This window comes from Microcebus murinus, chromosome 11 (genome assembly GCF_040939455.1).
Source record: "Microcebus murinus isolate Inina chromosome 11, M.murinus_Inina_mat1.0, whole genome shotgun sequence".
NCBI classification, from domain to species: domain Eukaryota; kingdom Metazoa; phylum Chordata; class Mammalia; order Primates; family Cheirogaleidae; genus Microcebus; species Microcebus murinus.
In genome coordinates this window covers 47747541-47771156 of record NC_134114.1, presented here as the reverse complement: position 1 = coordinate 47771156, position 23616 = coordinate 47747541, and the positions used below count along the sequence as shown (strand labels likewise).

Sequence of the window (23616 nt, the reverse complement as noted above, 5' to 3'; positions counted from 1 at the left end):
AAAAACAACAATAGTTTTTATTCCCTTTCCAGACTTATTAGTTTAATTAAATCTTTATTTATTTATTTTGTAAAACAGTGTCTCATTCTGTTGCCTGGAATGGAGTGCAGTAGAATCATCATAGCTCGTTGTATCCTCAAATTCCCAGTTTTAAGCAATACTCCTGCCTCAGCTTCCCAAATAGCTGGGACCACAGGTGTGTACCACCACACTTGCTAATTTTTTTCCTAGTTTTGATAGAGATGGGGAGTCTCACTATGTTGCCCAGGCTGGTTCCTGGCCTCAAGCAAACATCCTGCCTCAGCCTCCCAAAGTGTTAAGATTATAGCTGTGAGCCACTGCACCCAGCCAAGTCAGTCTTGAGATTTTCAAGGTGACATCTATTTTATATGTTTGAATTCCAGACATAGTTTTTTTCTGGGGGGGGGGGCGCGTAAGGCAGAGTAACTACTAAAAGGTTTAAAAGCCATTTAAGCTTCAATAAGCTATTATTATTAAACTCTCACCTAAGCAAAGTAGCAATTTTTAATTTGAGGACTAACCTCATGAGGCATTGTGAAATCCTCTGGGGAAAATTGTTAAATGTCCACAATGCCATCAGAATCATTATGGTGGCAATGTGTGTTTGTGTGTGTGTGTGTGTGTGTGTGTAAGAGATCCTCCATCATCTTCAACCACTTTGAACCAATGCTTTGAAGTTTAGCGTCTAAATAATGCTGTTATTAAAGTAGCTAATTAGTAATATATTTATGTAGGACTTTCTATATACTTATGCTGTCCATACATTCTGATTCCCACATCTAATAAATAAGAGTGTGAAATGAATGCAGCACAAAGTAGTTTCTATAAATAAAAAAAAAAGGAAGAAAACTTTTAGAATCATATTTAATGTTTTTAGAGCATTTGAACCTATGAAGAGCAAGCACATCCACACTGGGGACTTGTGTGTATGTAGCATGGAACTCGAACAGACTACCCTTTGGAATAATAAGCATGTCTAACATTACTTAAAACAACAATATATTTATCTTTTCAGTCTCTCTCAGAAAAACACTTTTTTTCTTGCCCTACATAATTACTGCCTAGGAAAACTCACTTACTCACACAGTTTATATCTCAAATTTGCATCACTAATTTCATATAGTATTCCAAGCTACTTGCCCACACTATCATTACATCAAACTCAATATATTCACAAACATGTTAAGTAATATTTTTTGTCAAATCTCTATACTGTACCACATTGCTTTAAAGACTCTATTCTCCTATTAACTTTAAAAAAAAACTTAAAAAAAAAAGTTGGCTGGGCGTGGTGGCTCACGCCTGTAATCCTAGCTCTCTGGGAGGCCAAGGAGGGCGGATTACTCGAGGTCAGGAGTTCAAAACCAGCCTGAGCAAGAGCGAGACCCCGTCTCTACTATAAATAGAAAGAAATTAATTGGCTAACTAATATATATATAAAAATTAGCCGGTCATGGTGGCGCATGCCTGTAGTCCCAGCTACTTGGGAGGCTGAGGCAGAAGGATTGCTTGAGCCAGGAGATTGAGGTTGCTGTGAGCTAGGCTGACGCCATGGCACTCACTGTAGCCTAGGCAACAGAGCGAGACTCTGTCTCAAAAAAAAAAAAAAAGTTTTAAAACTTTTTTTAAAGTTTTTAAAAACTTTTTTTTAAAAAGTTAATAACCAAATATCCCAAACCAGAAACCTTAGCTGCTTCTTGAATCCCTTCTCTCATCCAATCCTTAAAAATAATTTTTTGTCAAAGTATTTTTCAGATTAATTTCCACTATAGCCATAATCCTAGCCCAGGTATGTATCAGTTGGCTGTTTTATTATTGAAATTGTTTCCTAAATTACCTCTTCTGAATGCATCCTGAACACTTTTGCCCAAGATATCCTAAAATACCACATCTGGCCATGAAATAATAGTGGTTCCCTCCTATTTACTGTGTCAAATTGAATTATTACTATTATTTTTTTGGCTGGGCTTTAAAGTTGTTCTTCTCTCATCCACATAAAATATATGTCATCCTAGGAACATTACTTAACATTCTGTGTCTAAATTTCCTTATTGTAAAATGGGATAATAAAAATACCACATAGGACTCATGTGAAAATTCAGAAACATTTGTATAAAGAGATAAATTGTACAGTGATAGTTCCCGGCACTTAGTAAGCACTAAATAAACTTAACTGTTATCATGATTTTCTAATATCTATAATCTGGCTCAAATTTTATTATCAAATCATCTCAAAACCCTAATTCAACCAGGTTAAAGTACTGGTCTTTCCTTGCCTCAGCACTCCTTCCTGATATAATTTTTACCTTAATCTATTAATATTAATCTATTAATATTAATATTAATTAATCTATTAATATTAATCCTATTTATCAAAATTTTACCAGTGTTTCAAAAAGTAGCACTCTTCTTGAATAGTCTCATCTTCTGTGATTACTCTTACATTTATAATTAGTGTTTAATCTTTCAAAATGAAAACACTATAGAAATGTATCAAAAAGTCCCCAAATCTCATCACTGACAGATAATTACTATTACTTTAAAATTTCATCCTCTGATCTATTTTTCCTAAACTATTGTAATTTTCTGTATTGTAATTATATTTACTGAATGATTAATGCCATGAAAATACCAAATTTCTTTTAAAACTATATTAAATGGGTGTTTTAATTTAAGAAAAACACAATTATTTTACTACCATATAATAACCTTTTTATAATAAAATATTTTGGTGTTCTAAATAAAAAATATTAATTTTTCTGAAGCAAAAATATTAATTTTAATCAGCTAATTTAAAAAAAAAATATATATATATATTTTTTTTGAGACAGAGTCTCACTTTGTTGCCCAGGCTAGAGTAAGTGCCATGGCGTCAGCCTAGCTCACAGCAACCTCAAACTCCTGGGCTCAAGCAATCCTTCTGCCTCAGCCTCCCAAGTAGCTGGGACTACAGGCATGTGCCACCATGCCCGGCTAATTTTTTCTATATATATTAGTTGGCCAATTAATTTCTTTCTATTTATAGTAGAGACGGGGTCTCGCTCTTGCTCAGGCTGGTTTTGAACTCCTGACCTCGAGCAATCCACCCGCCTTGGCCTCCCAGAGTGCTAGGATTACAGGCGTGCGCCATCGCGCCTGGCCATAAAAAAATATTTTAAGAGATGGTAACAATGAGGACGATGGCCACTTATTTAGCACTTAGTTATATATGTCAGGTACCATTCTAAGTGCTTTGTAATAAGTTAATTTTTAAACAACCCTAAAGTAAGCAGTACCTTTCACTGCACCTACATTACAACTTATAAGCAACTAAGATAAGGAAAGTCTAAGTTACTTGTCCAATTAGCTAACTATGTAGCAGAGCAAGGACTCTGAATAGTTAAGACTATGGTGTCTCTCTAAATGCTATACAATATAGCAACTAAATATTTTTTAACTTAAAAGGTCAAGGTAACATATTTACTTTCTGATAAATTCTTTTAAAATGTGGTTTATCAAACATATGAATCCATTTAAGATAACACTTTTATATAAATTAGGTAGAAGCAGTCTTATATGTGAATATTTTTTAAGACCTGAAAGAAGCAAACACAGAATTGATTTAAGAAAGACATGGAGAATAAAATACCTGAGAAGGAATACAACAGAGCTACAGTAACAGCAGAATAGATACTTTGGTATTTGGTAGAAATGCTTCCCAATCAATGAGATGTAATATATGGCAGTGTAGTCAACTAGTAGTCTGAGTGGCAGGTGTCTTGGCAAGTATATTATGAGAAAGAGCACCCTGTTAATTTCAAAGTATGATCTATGTATTAGAAATGGGAGTGATCCTGTCAGCTACAGATGTGTGTTTAGACAAAGTCTGCCCTGTTTCTTTTTTCACAAGGCTTCTCTAGTTTCATTGAACTAATTTGCACCTCTAAATTACCAGTGGGCATAACTGGAAAACTACCGTCACACACTCTCCAAAAAAATGTACAGCAAATTTTAAAATATGTAAATATTTTATGCGATGAAAAAAAAAAAAAAAGCTGAGAAGCACACTGAACAATGAGATGGCTGCTACTTATTTCCTATTTAAAGTCCAGACACATCTCTGTCAGATAGGAAAGAAGTGGGAGAACAGCCATGTAAGATGTAACCTACACAGAATAACCAGACCCATCTCTTTTTCCAAATCTGTCATTCCTTCTATATCTCTAATGACAGTTAAACATTCCCAACATTCCCAACAACCAGTTACTCAAGGCACGAATCTCAAGCTTTATCCCTTTTCCTCAATGATGGATTACAGGAATATTCAATGAGCAGTAATCTTGTTAAGTCTATTTCAGAATTGTCTCTTAATTTGTTCCTTAGTTTCAACTCTACTGACGATAGTTCACATTTTGTTTCTTATCAAGATCACTAAATGGCCTCATAATTCAATCTCTTTGACTACAGCCTCTTCCTCCAAAATCCAGTTCCACATTGACAACAGAACTGTACTTACAAAACACAGTTATGTTACTCTGCTGCTCAAGAAATTTCCACTGGAAAAAAAGACATTCTATAACAAAGACATCTGCACTCAAATGTTCAGCAGCACAATTCACAATTGTAAAGATGTAGAAACAACTCAAGTGCCCATCAATACATGAATGGGTTAATAAAATGTGGTCTATGTATGCCATGGAGTACTACTCAGCCACAAAAAACTATGGTGATCTAGCACCTCTTGTATTATCCTGGATGGAGCTGGAGCCCATTCTACTAAGTGAAGTATCACAAGAATGGAAAAACAAGCACCACACATACTCACCTTCAAATTGGTGCCTACCTATTGACACTTATATGCACATATGGAAGTAACATTCATCGCGTGTCAGGCAGGCGGAAGTGGGGAGGAAGGGATGGGTATATTCATACCTAATGGGTGTGATGTGCACTGTCTGGACAATGGGCATGGGTGGGGCAAAGGCAATATATGTAACCTAAACATTTATACCCCCATAATATTCTGAAATATAAAAAAAAAAAAGGAAGAAAGGCAAATTTCCAAATTCCTTACAAAAAGTATACAAGTTCAGTGTGTATAAACTTAAAGGTGAAATAAAATGGATAGATGAGAATAAAATAACCTAATTCTTACAGATGTTTAGCTAGTTAAAGTTGAAAGGACCCTGCTAGAAAGAGTTAACAATTATAGGTTGAGATTTAATGTGAACTGATATAAGGTACTAATCATATATTTTGGCATTTATTTCAAAAATTTTATTTAAGGAATTTTTAAAAATAATGACTTTTTTTTTTTTTTTTTTTTGAGACAGAGTCTCGCTTTGTTGCCCAGGCTAGAGTGAGTGCCGTGGCGTCAGCCTAGCTCACAGCAACCTCAAACTCCTGGGCTCGAGTGATCCTTCTGCCTCAGCCTCCCGGGTAGCTGGGACTACAGGCATGCGCCACCATGCCCGGCTAATTTTTTATATATATATATATCAGTTGGCCAATTAATTTCTTTCTATTTATAGTAGAGACGGGGTCTCGCTCAGGCTGGTTTTGAACTCCTGACCTTGAGCAATCCGCCCGCCTCGGCCTCCCAAGAGCTAGGATTACAGGCGTGAGCCACAGCGCCCGGCCAATAATGACTTATTGAGGGTATATATGTTCAAGCTGTTTTAAAAAACACATTTCATATTTAATAAACAGAGAAAAGATAATTCTTGGGTAAAATCCAGTGAGAGATATAAAGCTAAATCTTAAACAAAGAACATACTTATACACTTGGGCCAGATGAGCATGGTACTCACATTGATTTTACAAGGATAATTAAAAAAAATTTTTTTAACTCCGTTCAAAAAATGAATCTCTACACACACAGTTATAAACTCAACATAAGCATTAGTTATTTTACTGACTATTGCCAAACTACACTAGAGCCACAGAAATACTTAACTGAGTTGATATAGGTCAGAAATGCAGTTTAGAAAAGTCAAGAATAAATGCCATGCCAGAAGCCATCTGTGTCAGTGACAATGTTAGTTCATATAATGTGGATTGGGGAAAAAAATCTTAGATGAAATACACATTTGCAACACATATCTTGTTATTTTGTTAACTATATAGTAAATTCCTATTTCTTATAATGTCTACATAATTAACAATTATTAATAGAGAGCAGGGGGTCAGAAAATGCTAAACAGAGGTACAGATGTTACACATATTTCTAATATGTGTAAACAATCTAAAAGAGATACACACATAAAATAAAATGAATACATTCTTATAAGAAATTCTGAGGAGTAAAAGAAGCTGTTGCTATCATCAACCTTCCTGTGTAAGTTTAAATTTCACACTCTATTCCTAGTACCAGAGAAAAAACTCCTAGAATACAAATAGATAATAATTCAGAATTATCTTATTTTCACCTGTTTTAACAAAGAATGTCAAATATTTTTAAGGAAAATAAGTAAGTTCATAAAAAGAAGAAAGAAAAACTCATGTTCAATTACCTTTTCTAATTTTTTGGCCTCAATGTGTCGAAGAACTTGTTCTCGCCAATCATGAGGAACTTTACTTTTTCCTGGAGGATCTAATAAAGAATGCTCAGAACCAACCCTTGCATTTGGTCTTTTTGAAGGACTAGTCCGTGAATAATTGAAATCACTAACTGACATAGTTCTCTCTGGTATTTCATTAACAGAGGGTCGAGCACTCTGAGGCCTCGATGCATTTGGACCATCAATGCTGTATGTTCGTGCAGAAAGAGGTCTCTGTGATCCTGACATAACTGGAGGAGTTCTTCCCACTGAATGTAACTCTCTGTATGATAAATAATCCCCTTCAGGAATTTGGGCCCGCCTTGTGGGACCTGGATCACCAAGATTTACAGAGGCTGTAGAGGACACACTACTTTGTCGTTGAATCGTAGTTCGAGTTACAGCAGGAACTAGTCGGTCATTTGGTGAAATGGCCCACATTTCCCCAGGTCTTGCTGGCCCAAGTCTCTGATGTAAATGGTATGCAGTGTTAGCTCGAACATTGTTATGGTTAGAAAAATTCATATTTGCAGAATGTTTAGGATAACTGTGATTTTCTGTGCTCTCTGATCTAGGAAGGCGCTGAGGAAAACTGACATGATCTATTTGGGGATTTTGTTTAGAGTGCCACAAAGTGTCTTTGACTGAAGCACTGCTACTATATTGGATATTATATTGTGGAGGACCATATATTTGGGGTGTAGATTGTGGGCCACTTGCTGTGGGGCCTCTTAATATGTTTGGCTCTTCAGGATTATGATTTGAATCAAACTTGAAAATTGCCTTCGTACCCGAGATTAAATCAGAAGATGAAGAAGAACCAGTAAATACCTGCAATGGTTGATCATACAACAGTGTGGCGGACTTGCTTCTGACTATATTTTTTCCATCAATAGCAGATGTGATTTTAACTGTTGTACTTGGCTGCTGAGGTCCATTATCACTAAGAATGTCATAGATTTTTAGCCCTCCAGTCTCCATATTAGTTATGCTATGAGATTTTACAACGGATCCAACTGGACCACTTCTCTGAGGGGAGAGATCTTCAGTGCTTTTGGAAATACCTACATCAACAGAAGAATCAGTATCTTGTGGTTCAGTCCTATTAGGAGACTGTGAAGTTTCCTCAGAATGTCCATTTACCTTATTTACAGATTCCAGATTAGGATACTTGTTTCCATTTTCCAAGTGCTCTTCTTCCCCTTTAGAATTAATGCTTAAAAATCCTGTTCCAAGGACTATATCCTGTGTCTTTGATCTTTCCACTATCTCCGGTTGAAATGTATCCTTAGTTATAAGCTTATTAAGATTCATATTGATGTGATCTAATTTGTGAGATTCCTCAGATGTGGCTGTTGACTCAACACCTTTCTCAATTAGAACTAGTTGTTCTTCAATATTCAAATCATATTCTGGCAAGTTAAAATCTTTTTTATCATGAACCTTGAACTTTTCCTCTGTTGAATTGTTTAAAATATCCCCATTTTGTAAAAGGCTGTTAAAATTTTCATCTTCTTGCCTAAAATAAAGATAATTTTATGAAAAACATAATAAAGCAAAGTTTTCCTAGTAACAGAGGACATTAATAAATAACTAGTTAAATTGTGTAGGTAGACAAGTTAAAAAAAGTTCATGGGAGTCACAGATAAAAAGCATTTCTCATCAAGCATGTAATTTAAAAATAATATCTTAGTAGTCAAGTAATATAGCTTTAAGTCAGAGACAAAACAATTAAAATTCATAGTTAATATTGAGATTAATTTTCATCAATAAACTCAATATAATAGGGCTAAACTATGTATGAAAGTCTAATTATGCATCTTCTGCTGCTGCATCTTTTCCCATATGTGCTAAAAAAAATGAAATGCTTGAATAAGGGCAGATAAATGTAGAGAAAGCGAATAACTTGAATAGCTAAGAGCACAGGACATTTTTTTGGGATAATTCTGAAGCCTTATATTATTAACCATGTTAACCACAGTTAACTACGTACACAGTTATTAAATTCAAATAGATAAGAAAATGATATAAAACAAAGAACTGAATAATCAACCAAAGTTTTATATTAAATATGTAAAAGGGATCAAAAGAGAAACTAAGTCTAATTACTCTTTTAAGTGCTAGTTGTATTTGGCAAGTATTTTATAAATGTGCTATTCCAAAATTATACAAAATATTTTATTTTTACTTGGTGATAAGAAAACATATTTGTGTTCTCTTGTGTAAATATTCAGGTTATGTTTACACAAAAATTACTTAATATCAACTTTCCCCTTATTCAAAAGATGACATTATTAAAAATACAGTACCAAAAGGTTAGCTTTTAATTATATAAGAAACATGATTTATAAAATACCATGCTATTTCCCAATAAACGAATAGGTAAAATTTTATTATTCAACAAATTGATCATGATGTTAATATCTAAGAGGTTATAAAACTAAGAATTTTAGGCTTGGTGGCTTGGTGGGGTAGCTCAGGCCTGTAATCTTAGTACTCTGGGAGGCCAAGGCACAAAGGATTACTTGAGGCCAGGAGTTCAAGACCAGCCTGAGCAAAAGCGAGACCTTGTCTCTACAAAAAATAGAAAAATTAGCCAGGCATGATGACACACGCCTGCAGTCCAAGCTACTTGGAACACTGAGGCAAGGAGAACTGCTTGAGCCCAGGAGTTTGAGGTTGCAGTGAGCCATTAGGACGCCAGTACAATCTAGCTGGGGCAGGGTGATTGAAGGGGTGGTGAGGAATGAATGAGACTCTGTCTTAAAAAAAAAAAAATACAATAAGCTTTTGGTTTAGTAGTAACCCAAATCTTTCTCTTAAGCATACTCTAGCTGATAGACTAATACCAAGGCAGAATGATGGCATGGTCTTGCTTTGATAACTAAATTTCTTAAGAGCCTAGATAATAAAATTTGTTTTAAACTTCTGTTAAATTCCAGACTACAGAACTTAACATTTACATCTTTCAGAGAGTTTGTCTAAGCCAAACATCTAACACCAGTGAAGAGTATCTGAAAGAACCCTTTAATGACATCCTCCCAAAATGTTTCTGCATTTCTAACTATAAAAATACCCCAAATAGGCTGTTTATGTTGTAACACCTAGAAATATTAAAGAAATGTTCAATCTTATAATCAAGAGATTGAGAATCTATTTTGTTTATTCTTTCCCATTTAGAAAACTAATTTAAAATGGAAGTGTCAAAAAATTAAATAATTAGTAATAAAATGGGGTAAGAAATCATATACTGCCTAAACTACTTCTTTAATATTTGTGAAATGCTTTATGTTTTAGTTATGTATTTATTATTTACTTTACTATTTCTATTTATTGTACATATAAAATATTTTGTAATATATTCACAAACCTGATTTTGGAGTTAATATCAATATGAGTTTGTTTCAATGGAGAGCAAAGTGAGGTGTCTTGACTACTATCAGTATTAAGAGAAACTGAATCAGACATCCGAGATGGAGAAGAACAATTGCTGTTATTCTGATTGCTATTGTGTGTAACTTCATCTGATAAAGAATCTGTATCCTTTGTATCATCTGAAACAAAACAAAACAAACAAAAAATTAAGACCAATGATAAATTCACCAGTAATTGTGTAAAATACTTTCCAGTAATGACAAATGGCATTTATAATGCCCTGGTTCCATATATGAACCATTATATATCCATATAATAAATTACATGGATAAGAAGATAACCAGAGGCACCCCTGCAAATTCAGTCCTAATACACATTAAGATTAAAGAATTTTAAAATAGTGAGACCATTTTTAAAATGTAACCAATGTTAAGGTTACTGAGAATTTGATTTAGTTTAACTACTGACAAGATGATACTATGCAATGTTTTCTAAAGCCAATTAATTTTAGTGAACATGCTTTCTACCCATGTATAATTTCTAAGACTCATAATAAAAAGCACAGTTATAGTTCACAACCTTTGCAAAATTGTCTGGGTAAAAAATTATTTCATACATGTGGGGAATTTTTTTCATCTCTTCTGGTAACAAAAGTGAGCAATGCAACCAACTGTCCCCCACAACACACATACAATTACCAAACAAATCAAGATTTTTCAAGGTCAGCTCTCTAATTTCTTCAGATTTTTAAGCCATTCATAGAATTGTTTATGAATGTTATACTCTCAATATGTGAGGTGATTGTGTATGTAACAATTATATAAACAGAATAGACAGTGTCCATATCCTATGATAGGCAGGTATGACGAAAAGTAGTATTTTTTTCAAAAGTAGTGGTAAAAAAGTTGTTTTTAACTAACTTAATTCTAGTTGAATCATGGAAATAGTGTATAAGACACATCCACAGAAGATTATATGAATCAAGGATATTTTTGCTGTTCTGTTCTTCTAAGATCTTAGTATTAATAGCATACTCAAGCAGTCTGGATTCAGTTTACAGTTGACAACAGCAGCATATGGGCTCTGTAACCTCAACCTCAAGGTATTTGGGTCTTGGGTTCTTAATTTTTAAAATATCATTAAACTAGATGGCTAAATTCTTTCATAAATATATTCCTTTTCCTCCTCCTTATCCTGGAGTTATTGTGACAACTGACAATAACATGTAACTTAGCATTGCACCCTAGCAACTAGTAAGTGCTCAACAAATACTACATATCATTGCCAAAATTATGATGAACCTAAGCTACCCAGTGGAAGTATCACTGATGCCATAAAGGCAAAAGGCTGGATAAATGTTTGGTGAAGATGGTGAAGAGATAGTCAGGTGCTGGTGGGGAGGGGTGAAGGAAGAGACAGATATCCTTCAAGATTTAATTTATCTCAAGAATCTAAGATTCTGTTACATGAAAGAATGGCTGGCAGGGGTTGAGGAGAACGTAAAAAATGTTCTGGGATAGATAAGAGTGAAACAACAATGAGCATCAGGTTCTGGGCTAGATTTAAATACTTTCCATAATGTAGCTCTTTTGATATAAAATCCTTCAATAGCCTCACTGTATGTCAAATTAGATACATACATATAGATAAACTTAAGTAACTCAAGGATCACATACCAGATAAGCAATAGAATAATGTGGGCTTATTAACCTGTAAAGTCCCTGCCCTTGTAAGTAAATTTGCATGACGGGAAGGAAAAAATCTATGAAGACCTTTCTTTAAAAATGAATAATAAGGAAGGAGAAGTTTTCAGAAAGGCATGTTTAAAAATTTATTTTAAAAATATATTTCAAATAACATTTCAACGAAATTTATTCCAAAAAATTTATAAATTTTATTCAAGCAATTTCTATTCTTAGTGCTTTCCTTTAATATCTAACCTTTTTTGTTATTGCTAAGTGCTACAACTTTTGGCTGATTAATAGATGTTTCAATCAATGGTGGTCGCATCTCTGCCATTTTCATCTCTTCATCAGAAGAAAGTTCTTCAGATTCCTAGTTTACGAAAAAGGAGGAAATATATGTAAAATTAAATTTTGGTTTCTTTAAATAAATAAATGTTAAGTCGTAAGAACTTCAATAGGAAAACAAAGAATATTAAGAACATGCATGGGCTGGGCGCGGTGGCTTACGCCTGTAATCCTAGCTCTCTGGGAGGCTGAGGCGGGCGGATTGCTCAAGGTCAGGAGTTGGAAACCAGCCTGAGCAAGAGCGAGACCCCGTCTCTACTATAAATAGAAAGAAATTAATTGGCCAACTAATATATAAAGAAAAAATTAGCCGGGCCTGGTGGCGCATGCCTGTAGTCCCAGCTACTCGGGAGGCTGAGGCAGGAGGATCGCCTGAGCCCAGGAGCTTGAGGTTGCTGTGAGCTAGGCTGACGCCATGGCACTCACTCTAGCCTGGGCAACAAAGCAAGACTCTGTCTCAAAAAAAAAAAAGAATATGCATGAAACATTTTCATGGTAATAGTAACTAAAATTAGTGTATGATCTATCTCATTCAAGACATCGCAATAAAACTACGGTAATTCTTAACAATATGCCAACATGCCTATGGGATAATTTCCTGTGGCAATCCTTAATTCTAGTATATTAATGATTACTATGTACTTGGGTACTGTATCACGTGCTAAACAAAAATGAATAAAACAATGCCTGCCTTTGAAAAACTCAGTTTAGTGAAGGTGCCTCAACAAAAAGTTTCTCCCTAATCCTCAAATTTATTCTCTTAAGAATCACTGGGTTCAAGGGAATCAGATGAACTGAGATGTTCTGCCATCAAAATGAACTAATGGCAATTTTTACTCAATTTGAAGACAGAATTTTTTATTATTCTCCATGAATTTTTCTGTTAACACTTGGCAGTAGTCTCCAATTATCTCCCATTGAGTGCTGCCAGATAGCAAACAAATGACTTATTATTCAACAAATAGAAAAATTTTAATATTGTATATACTGTATATGAAATCAGATCTTCTGCAGGCTAAATCATTCCTAGTTAAAAATGATGGAAATAAATAAATATGGTGAAAATAAATCAGAGGTCCTTAAAAAGGTGTTCAGTTAAAGGTACTAAGACTTTTAGATATTCATAAGTGCCATAATAAACATATAGACTGGGATCACCAAACCATTTCAGTAAAAGGCTAAATTAAGTATTTTAGACTTTGCAGGCCAAATCGTTTTTGTTTCAACCATTCAACTCTGCTGTTGTGGTGCAAAAACAGTCATAGACAATATATAAACAAATGAGCATGGCTATGTTCCAATAAAACTTTAATTTTCATGTGATAAAATAGTATTCTTCTATTGATTTTAATTAACCTTTTAATAATGTAAAACTATCCTTAGCTTGCAAGCTACTCAACAACAAGGAATGAACCAGATTTAGCCCACAGGGCATAGTTTGCCAACTCTGCTCAAGACTGTACTACAATGGAAAGAGTTAAAGGCAGCTGGTTAGTAGAGTAGGAAAAGGAGGTAGTAGTTTTGAAAAATGAGTAAAGAAGGGAATGACATTTTGTTTTTTTGTTTTTTTTTTGAGACAGAGTCTCACTTTGTTGCCCAGGCTAGAGTGAGTGCCGTGGCGTCAGCCTGGCTCACAGCAACCTCAATCTCCGGGGCTCAGCGATCCTACTGCCTCAGCCTCCCGAGTAGCTGGGACTACAGGCATGCACCACCATGCCCGGCTAATTTTTTTTTTTTTTTTTTTTTTTAAGCTAGTCACGCGTGGTTGTGGGGGGAGACAATGTTAAATCAGCTTAACAATAACCCACAACCCTCGGACCAACTCCCGGCTAATTTTTTGTATATATATCTTTAGTTGGTCAATTAACTTATTTCTATTTTTGGTAGAGATGGGGTCTCGCTCAGGCTGGTTTCGAACTCCTGACCTTGAGCAATCCGCCCGCCTCGGCCTCCCAAAGTGCTAGGATTACAGGCGTGAGCCACCACGCCCGGCCGGGAATGACATTTTGAACAGAGGGAAGCACAGAAATAAGAAACAGAATGGCAAGTCAGCGCTGTGCAGCAGGAGCTCAGGATAAGTGGCAAAGTGGCAGGAGAGACATTAAAGTTTAAAAAAATACAGCTTTTATGGATCTACTAGAAGAAACTCCACAGCTAAAAAGTCTCAGACACTCAATAAAAAAACCTTTGTATTCATTGATAAAAATGCTTTAAATAAGTTGAATAATTAAGTTTAATGATAGCAGCCTTTTTGTTTTTAAATTAGAGAAATAAAAGCAATAGTAATTATGTATTTTACAGTAGACTGAACCCCCCCCATAATGTAATTTACATAGCAGTTAAATAGCCAAGCATAAAGGGTATAAAACTGCTAAGTTTAATGTGACAAATGAGCAATACGTTAACAAATATTATGAAATTTCTCAGGGACAAATTCATTAATGCATTTTCTGCAATCGATATCAGGTCTTTAGTTAGCAACAATGAAATATTAAATTTAAAGTTCTTACAATGGCTTCAGAATAATCAAAAATGTCATACCTCAAAAACATCATCATGATTAACAATGTGCTTCAAGTTCTCAGTGGCTTTCACATTTGCAGTCACTGGTAAATTCCCAGGACTGATCTCAGCTTCAGGTTCATTGATCCTCTGTACAGAGTTCCCTATCATATACTTTTCTCTTTCATCAGCTTTGCTTTTTACTGGAATAGTACTTTCTGAAGTCTAAGTAAAAGAAAAGATGAAGAACTCATATTCTTTTAAGTTTTCTATCTATTCTTGTACTAAAGTTCAGATAAAAATTTACAAGTGATTTACAAACTTCTAATTCTAGAGAAATCTCAAACTCAAACAAGGAAACTTCAAACACAGAAACCTGTGGCACTCATAGATAAAATGCCCATTTGGCGAACAGGTGGCCCTCAAAAATCCGTGAGCTACATTAACATTTATAACTTAACCAAGGTTATTTTTCTCTTAGAAACTGCAAGGCTGGTGTGGATGAGTGAGTCCCTTGGCTAAAGCATACTCAACTCAGAATGGTTACAATTGCTTTCTGCTCATTGTAGAATGTATGGTAACTCTAATGACATGAGTTTTCTTTTGTTTCTGTGATGCATTATACGTGGGGGCAAAGACCACTAAAGGAATATACAACTTAGGAATTTGTGAAAGTTTCTGAAATATCCCAAGGAAAATGCCAAACATCTGTCATAGCAATTACATTTAAAATTAGAATTGGGTAAAGTGGACCAATATTACCAGGGGGAAAAAAAGAGTATTTGCATAATAATGACTTTTCTGAAATTATCTTCTTTGTTCAGGCAATGATCTTTGAAAGGCTTTGTTGACACTACCCTGGCAATCTGGGCATTTTATAGCCTGAGAAGTAATAACTGCAATTAGGCAGTTCACTGATTATTACAGCTTCCCAGTTCAGGTAACTAAGAACAAACCATAAATTTGGAAGTACAGTTATGCATCATTTAACAACGAGGATATGTTCTGAGAAATGTATTGTTAGGTGATTTCGTCATTGTGTGATCATATTGTGTACAAACCTCAATAGTATAGCCTACTACATACTTAGGCTATAAACCTGTACAGCATGTTACTGTACTCAATGCTGTAGGCAATTCTAACACAATAATAAGTATTTGTATATCTAAACATATCTGGATATAGAAAAAGTAACCCGTTGGTGTTATGACATCACTAGGCAACAGAAACTTTTTAGGTCTGTTATAACCTTCTGGGACCACCACCCTATGTGCAATTCATCGACTAAAACATTGTTATGTGGCACATGACTGTATAGCTATTGTATATTTAAAAAGTCATTACAGCAATTGTCATTTAAAAATGTTAAAGAACTTAAAATAGAATTTAGTCAATCCTTTTGAATTGAGTTTTCTAACCTTTACACCCACATCTTTATTTACAACTTGCTGATCTTCATGTGGTTTCAAATCTCTTCCAGAGTCTTCACTGGTCTCTTCATCTTTTAATCTATGCACAATGGTTTGAACAGTTTTGACCATATTCTTAAGCTCATCTGGGTATGGTGTTGGATATCTCTTTAAATTTCCCTCCTAGAGAAATAAAATATGTGAAACATAAACTATAGATAAATACTTTTAATGTCAATCAAATGAAATTAAATCTATAATTCATATGAATTATTTTTGATATCTATCTCATAGGGGTAACCGTGAAGACAGATGATCAGTTTTGAAGGCTTTTTAGGCTTGACAAAAATACGGTTTTATCACAAAATAGTCAAAGACTTCACAATAAATTTCAATGTTTTAAAAGCTTTTTTAGCAGGCAAATATTTTCTATTTGGAGATATATAGTGTGGATATTGCCAAAAGTTGTCACTTAGCTTTGAAACAGATACATATTTTCCAACTAGATATTATCCAACTTACACATGTAAAATTCAGACATTCATGTATTTATGTCTCATGTGTCAGGAACCAAGCTCTTGCAGGGTCAGCCTAATTGTTATTTTCTGAGATTCAGCTAGTTTACATAAGAGACAAATAATTACATCTACAAGTAACCTGGAAATATGTATCATTGTAACGTTTTAAATCCCGCAGAAAACCAAAATGTTCGTAACAAAGAGTACTTTATCTCTAGGATTTATATAAATAAATCATTAAAGAAAGGGGGAAAAGAATCACTATAAATATGGTAGGGGGATTGACTAAACTCTGGAGTTAAATAAAAAGGATACTAATTCGAGATAAAGTTCTAGTTAACTTCTCTAGCGTATAATAATTTGTTTTTCTCTTCTATTTATATTAATATTAATATGTACTATGAAATTTAGCTTTTAATCACATAATTTTACATTGCTCTCAAATTCTTTCCTATGTGAAATATTTTGGATCAGTAAGACTTTAAGTGCCTTCAGGATAAGTAATGAATCCAATACTTCTCCATATCCCCAAAACATCAGAGTATGGGTATATAGTACCAATTTAAATATCAGCAGACCTGTTTCAAATTTGAAGGATTAAAGAAGAGACTCACCCTCGGAGGTGCCTCCCTTTCATCTTTGTCTTCATCACATTCAAATGCCACTTGTGCCCGCTGTTTCCTCTGTTCCTCCCACAATGAAGGATTAAAACTTTCATTATCTGATATGAACATAACTAGAGAAAAGTAAAAAACAAAAACCTACTATATTTTACTGTAATTATGAAAAACTACTGCTTGCTCATAATTTCTAAGTTATGTTCATTACAATAAGTCTGGGAAAGTTAAGGCTCATCAACATCAGAAGTTATAAATCCTAGGGTAATGACTAGGCTATGATTCTAAGATTTCATTACAATGTCAATCACATATCTTTTTTATCCTGAAGCTGATTTGTCATTTTGTTACCAGAAGGGTTCGTGAAGAAAATTTACCAATTAAAACACTACAGATATGTAGAGTTTAGTGCAGTGCCCTAAAAAAGAAATATTAATATATAAATCATTTCATCCAAGTTTATTTTTGTACCTTCCTAATTCCAGTAGTTCATTATGTATACAGAAATGGGGGAAAAGTTTGGTAACAGAGTGAGATAAAAGAGAGCAGTAAGAAAGGATTACCTTGATGTCATGAAATTTCATCTCTGCATTAAACATTATACACCATATAGGTTACACTTACTAAGTATTTACATTTATATTTTCTATATCAAAATGTAAAGAAAATTGAAATTTCAATGTAAACTCAACACATATATTCTGCTATCAGGTATATAAGTGGAGCATCCCTAATAAAAAATCCAAAATTTGACATGCTCCAAAATCTAAAACTTCTTGAGCACTGGCATGACACTCAAAGGAAATATGGTCCTTAGAATACTTTGGGATTTTTGGATTAGGGATGCTCAGCTGGTTTGTATTCTGCAAATATTCCAAAATCCAAAATACTTCTGACCCCAAGCATTTCATGTAAGGGATACTCCTCTAATATTAAAAGTAAAGATTTAACAACTCTTATAATTTTGGGGGTTATTATTAGGCATCTAAAAATATATTAGGCTTAAAAAAATTAATTCATCCAACTATTATGTATAACTTCATAGAAACTGTGCAATACAAAATAAAATCACTTTTTCGCCCAATAAAAGAAAATGATTATCCCTATTCAAAACAAAGAGATTCAAAACAAAGTACCCAAAATTAGCTAATAGTAAAAATAATAAAAAAATAGTAAAAATGAAATACCTAAATGTGGCCAATATGAATACTTATGAAAAAATAACATGATATAAAACTTCTAATTATCATTTATATTAAAGTCTTACTTTGGAGTTCTTAATCTTTTAAAATCTCATATCCAAACTAAGGATGTCATGAAACCAAATACTAACAATGGGAATAGAATTTTTTGATTTAGCCTTTCTGTTTCCATTAGTCAGTTCAAGATTTTTTTTCTTATAATTGCTTTTTTGAATTGCTTAACATTTACTTAATGAATTAGACTATTGGTTTTTGTTCAAAACAAATGTGGAATGTGATTAAAATTCCTATTGACATACCTTTTAGGTATCACTGGAAAGGCAAGCATAGCCAACCAGTTTCCAACAAAGTCTATTTCTAGGATTTATATAAGTCCCCCTCCTATCTTAGGCAGTGATTTCAATCACTAGCCAAGCCCAGAGATCCCTAAGAATGTTAGACTATATCAGAGCAATTTTATACCACAATTTATTCAGAACCTGATGTAAATAATTTTTACCATGCCTCTCATTCTTGTCAACTTCTAGTCACTTACTTTCTACTCTTTTTTTTTTTTTTTTTTGAGACAGAGTGTCACTTTATTGCCCAGGCTAGAGTGAGTGCCGTGGCGTAAGCCTGGCTCACAGCAACCTCAATCTCCTGGGCTCAGCGATCCTACTGCCTCAGCCTCCCGAGTAGCTGGGACTACAGGCATGCGCCACCATGCCCGGCTAATTTTTTGTATATATATTTTTAGTTGGTCAATTAATTTCTTTCTATTTTTGGTAGAGACGGGGTCTCGCTCAGGCTGGTTTCGAACTCCTGACCTTGAGCGATCCGCCCGCCTCAGCCTCCCAAAGTGCTAGGATTACAGGCGTGAGCCACCGCGCCCGGCCTTTCTACTCTTTAGTATAAATCTCACACCTCTCAAGATTCAAGACATCAGATAAAACGACTCTCTATCCATTCTACAAGCTACTTGACCTGATCACCCAGGCATGTATATTTTATTTTTATTTTTGAGATGGAATCTCTCTTTTTCCTGGGCTAGAGTGCCATAGCATCAGCCTAAGTCACGGCAACCTTAAACTCCTGGCTCAAGCGATTCTCCTGCCTCAGTCTCCCTAGTAGCTGGGATTACAGCCGCACACCACCACACCCCGCTAATTTTTCTATTTTTAGTAGAGATGGGGTCTCACTCTTGCTCAGGCTAGTGTCGAACTCCAGACCTCAGGTGATCCTCCCACCTTGGCCTCCCAGAGAGTTAGGATTGCAGGTGTGAGCCACTGTGCCTGGCCAAGACCTGCCAATATACTGAATGATGTCAACGTGTGATGACTCTCCCCATAACACCACAATTTTATAGTTCTTTGATCCCAATATCCATCTGCACATCAGCTAAGTGATTCACGACCATGGTGAATTCAAGACTTTGGCTTCCATAAGACCTTTCTACCTCTTTGACCACTATCCCTGTCCTTTCAAATAATTCACTTCCTTATTATTACTGGCAAACTTTCAGTTCCTTAACCACCTTTCTTTTTCTTCTTGTAAAATCACTCTAGGTTTTACTTTTTTCTCTAGGAAGTTAGAGTCCATGACACATTAATCACTACCACTTAACTTCAAATGCCCTTCCCCCAACTTCCAGAGCCAAATTTGACTCCATTGTGATAAAAAATACAATAAAAACCTTCTGACTGATGTTACCTTGTTTTTTCAGCTATAGATTTTTTATATGGATGCATAATTCCCCCTTTTTCTGCTTAAGACTGGTTTCTCTAGCTAGGCTCAAGATCTATTCCCTACTCTTTTAAATTTATTCATTATCCACCTTTAGATTCTTGAAGGCAATGATTTTTGCCTGTAAATATTTAGCTCTAGCACAATGCCTGTCACATAGATGGGATGAAAAATAGAATGAATTAAGTGTGAATAAAAGTTATCTACTTCTCTTAAACTGGTATAAACCCCAATGCAAGAACATATTTTTTGATTAACCTATTTCTTAGAGACACTGAGATAAAGAGAAAAGCTTTTCTTGCAGTCGACAGAAAATTCACCTGCCTTATTCAGTGCTCTGCTTATCACATCCATAGGAAATACATTAAGTAACACACGATCTCTAGGACTCAGAATATCATAGCCGATACTTATATTTCAAACTTTTCCATTAGAGACTCTTCTATTCTAAAACAAATCTCAAAAAATTTACATGGCAATGGCAAGATTTTGTTACTTCTTTTCTTCCTATCACAAATAAATTTCTTACCTGAACTATGATCTCTTAAGAAGAAACATGAAGGGAATAAACTAAAATGATAAAATGGAAAATGGAAGCAAGGTGGATTTGAAGTATCAAAGTAGAAACAGTAAGGGGAGAGAAAAGGCATGAATACACACCTATGAGTAAGACACTTTAGAGCAGCAGCAACGTCTTCTGTAAAAGGCTAGATAAATGTTTTTAAGCTTTGTGAGCCAAGAGGAAGTTAATGATAATAGTATCTATTTTGGAAGATTGTTGGAAAAATGAGAAATTATGGATATAAAATGCTTAGCACTGTGTCTGACTCAATCAAATTGGCTATTATTCTTACATTGTTACGGCAGGTTTAGTAAACAGCTTTGAAATACTTAAATAGATCAAAATTTTAACTTATTTAACTTCTGTTCCAGAACTAGTGATAAACAATTAGAAAACTCTTTCCCTTCTCTAGGGTACTTATTGCTTGCTCTTTGCAAAAAGGAGTAAAAGATTTGATTTAATAAGTTATTATTTCACAGGTATATCTGATGACATTTACTTAGGTGTAGCAAAAGCTGTTTAAGCTTTTGAATTAAATTAGAAGATTTGTGAGATGTCATATAAACCTATTCTCAAAGCTTAAGTACAGATCCTCCAATAAATGAAGCTATATATGTTTGACATCCATGTATTTAAACCCATCCCTCACCTCCATATTTAGTAATATAATAAAATATGTAAATACATTTCCATAGCAAAATATAGTATACTTGATTTTTAAACTGTCAATAGTGAATTTTTTTTTAAAGAGATGGAGTCTTGTTCTGTCACTCAGGCTGACCATAGCTCACTGCAGCTTCGAATTCCTAGGCTAAAGCAATCCTCCGACCTCAGCCTCCCAAGTAGCTAGGACTACAAACACACACCACAATGCTCCACTAATTTTTTTATTTTTTGTAGAGGGGGGAGGTCTCACTATGTTGCCCAGACTGGTCTTGAACTCCTGGCCTAAAGCAATCCTCCTGTCTCAGCCTCCAAAAGTGCTAGATTACAGGACTACAGCACTGCACCTGGCCTGTTTTATAAAAACAATAATTTTATCCATTAGAAATTAAGAAGTTAAAAACAGACATAAGAACTCTGATTTTGCAACTAATAGTGCACTGTCAGGAATTATAACCAATACTTGGATGCATCAATACAAGTTTTTTTGTTTGCCTTATTCACTGGGACTCATGTCTCAATTTCCCATTTTTCTTTTTCTCTGAAGCTGATTTTTGGATAATAAGAAGTAATAAGGGTGAGCATCCTATAAATAATATTACGATCAGCTACAAAATATATTCAAATAATTGTTCTTTTATGTGGGAGAACAGAATGCTAATATAGATTGAGTAGCCTTTATCCAAAATGTTTGGGATGAAAAGTGGTTAGGATGTTGGATTTTGGAATATTTGTAAACACGTAATACTGGCTGAGCATCCCTAATCCAAAAATCCCAAATCCAAAATTCTCCAAATAAACATTTCCTTTGAACATTACATTGGTGCTCAAAATGTTTCAGATTCTGGAGCATTTCAGATTTTGAGATTATGGGTACTCAACCTTTACTTATTATATTTATGAGGAAAATATGGAATTAATTCTTAGTTTAGAGAAAAGACTTTAATGTCCTATTGCACAGCTTGGCAAACTATTTCAGTATAGGGCCATAAAATATTTTAGGCTTTGTAGACCATAAAGTTTCTGTAGCAACTACTCAATTCTTGCCACTGTAACTTGAAAGCAGCCATAGACAAAATGTAAATGAATGAATGTGTCTGTGTTTGAACAAAACTATTATTGTCATTTCAAGATAATGAAACTGAAGCTCAAGAACTTATTTAATTTACTTGTGGCATTATTTTATAAATTAAGACCAATGATTAATTTACATTTTTTTCTTCAGTGTTTTTATGTATTAGGAGTTAATTTATAAATAAGAAAACCACAGAGATTTTCACTCGTTTCAGAAAGAAGTTATATACATAAAAATTATACACTTTAAGTATAGTATAATAAAAGTCATACACATATAGACAGAGTACAACATTAGAAACAATTTGCTCTGTAGTCTAAAAGGCTTTCACACCATAAAAAAAAAAAAGTATCTGCGGCTAGCAGTAAAGGGTATAGTCCACTGTGTTGGGCAAAATATACAAAAGGACTTAGGAGTAACATTAATAGATTTCTACAGGGCATCCTGATCTAATGTATAGATCTAACAGTAGTACAAAGTTTTACAACAGAAATGAACAAAATACTTCCTGGTTTAATAGTTCTATTCATGTAACACTTAGCATCCCTTCTTAACATTTAGCTAAATGTGATTTTTAAGTTAGCAATTTAAAGGAATTATTTGAGGAAGCATATGCTATATTTATACCTCTAAATTCAACCATCTCTACCAGAGATATTGCCCTTTTTTCTCATTATCTTGAGAAAACTTTTTTGATCAATGCTCCAAAATCCCATCAAACTAGTAAAAGTCTTTGAGACTTAAAATTCAATTCATATCTTTGCTTTGATTAGTCAGTATTGTTTTTAAAAAGAAAAGAGATTCTTTAATTCCTACCATCTTCAGTCCTTGGCTGCTGAGGGAACATGTAGTTAGTAAGCACCATTTTCTGGGTCTCTGGATCAGTTTCTTTTTGAAGAGGTATCAGGGGTTTAGACTAGAGAAAGAAAATAAATGTTTAATTTTCAATAACCCTAAGCAAATACATATTTAGCAATTTCCTCTCAATAAGTATTCACCATTTTTCTATTAATTATCAATGTATAGATTACAAAAACAAATTTAACTATATAACACTGATTTGAAATCATTAAAAAAACTAAAAAATAAAATTTAGTTTTTAGTATAAAGCAAATTCATACTATACTACAATTACCACTGAAATATCCACAGTTTTAAAGATTTCATATACTAAGTATATCCACAGTCCAACAATTATTTATTGTCACATTGATTTATTTAATAAAGTTATAAAATTAGCTTTTCCATTTTATGCTATTTTGTTCTCTCTGGTATTCCCCTTCACAAAGATGTTTCTGGAAAAATCATTTGGAAGGTTTAGTCTAGTTATCTAAATGTTTATTCCAGTTAACAGCTGAAAAGAGTGCTTAAACAACCATTAAAGTTGTAAACTGTTTCTCTT

The 23616-nt window shown here is 34.1% G+C and overlaps 1 protein-coding gene across 11 annotated transcripts in view; it reads right to left on the bottom strand.

Moving 5' to 3' along the window:
• The window catches only part of ERBIN (erbb2 interacting protein), a 138166-nt gene that overhangs the window by 14372 nt on the left and 100178 nt on the right, over window positions 1–23616 (bottom strand). For 9 of the 11 annotated variants that reach the window (XM_076008057.1, XM_076008058.1, XM_020289996.2 and 6 more), the window contains 7 exons: window positions 23031–23130; window positions 16988–17109; window positions 15865–16038; window positions 14486–14671; window positions 11855–11969; window positions 9910–10093; window positions 6513–8058 (listed from right to left, as the gene is read on the bottom strand). In XM_076008057.1, coding sequence (XP_075864172.1) covers window positions 6513–8058; window positions 9910–10093; window positions 11855–11969; window positions 14486–14671; window positions 15865–16038; window positions 16988–17109; window positions 23031–23130 — 2427 coding nt within the window. The remainder of the gene's footprint in view (window positions 1–6512; window positions 8059–9909; window positions 10094–11854; window positions 11970–14485; window positions 14672–15864; window positions 16039–16987; window positions 17110–23030; window positions 23131–23616) is intronic. The other 2 variants (XM_020289998.2, XM_020290002.2) reach the window with 1 other exon arrangement.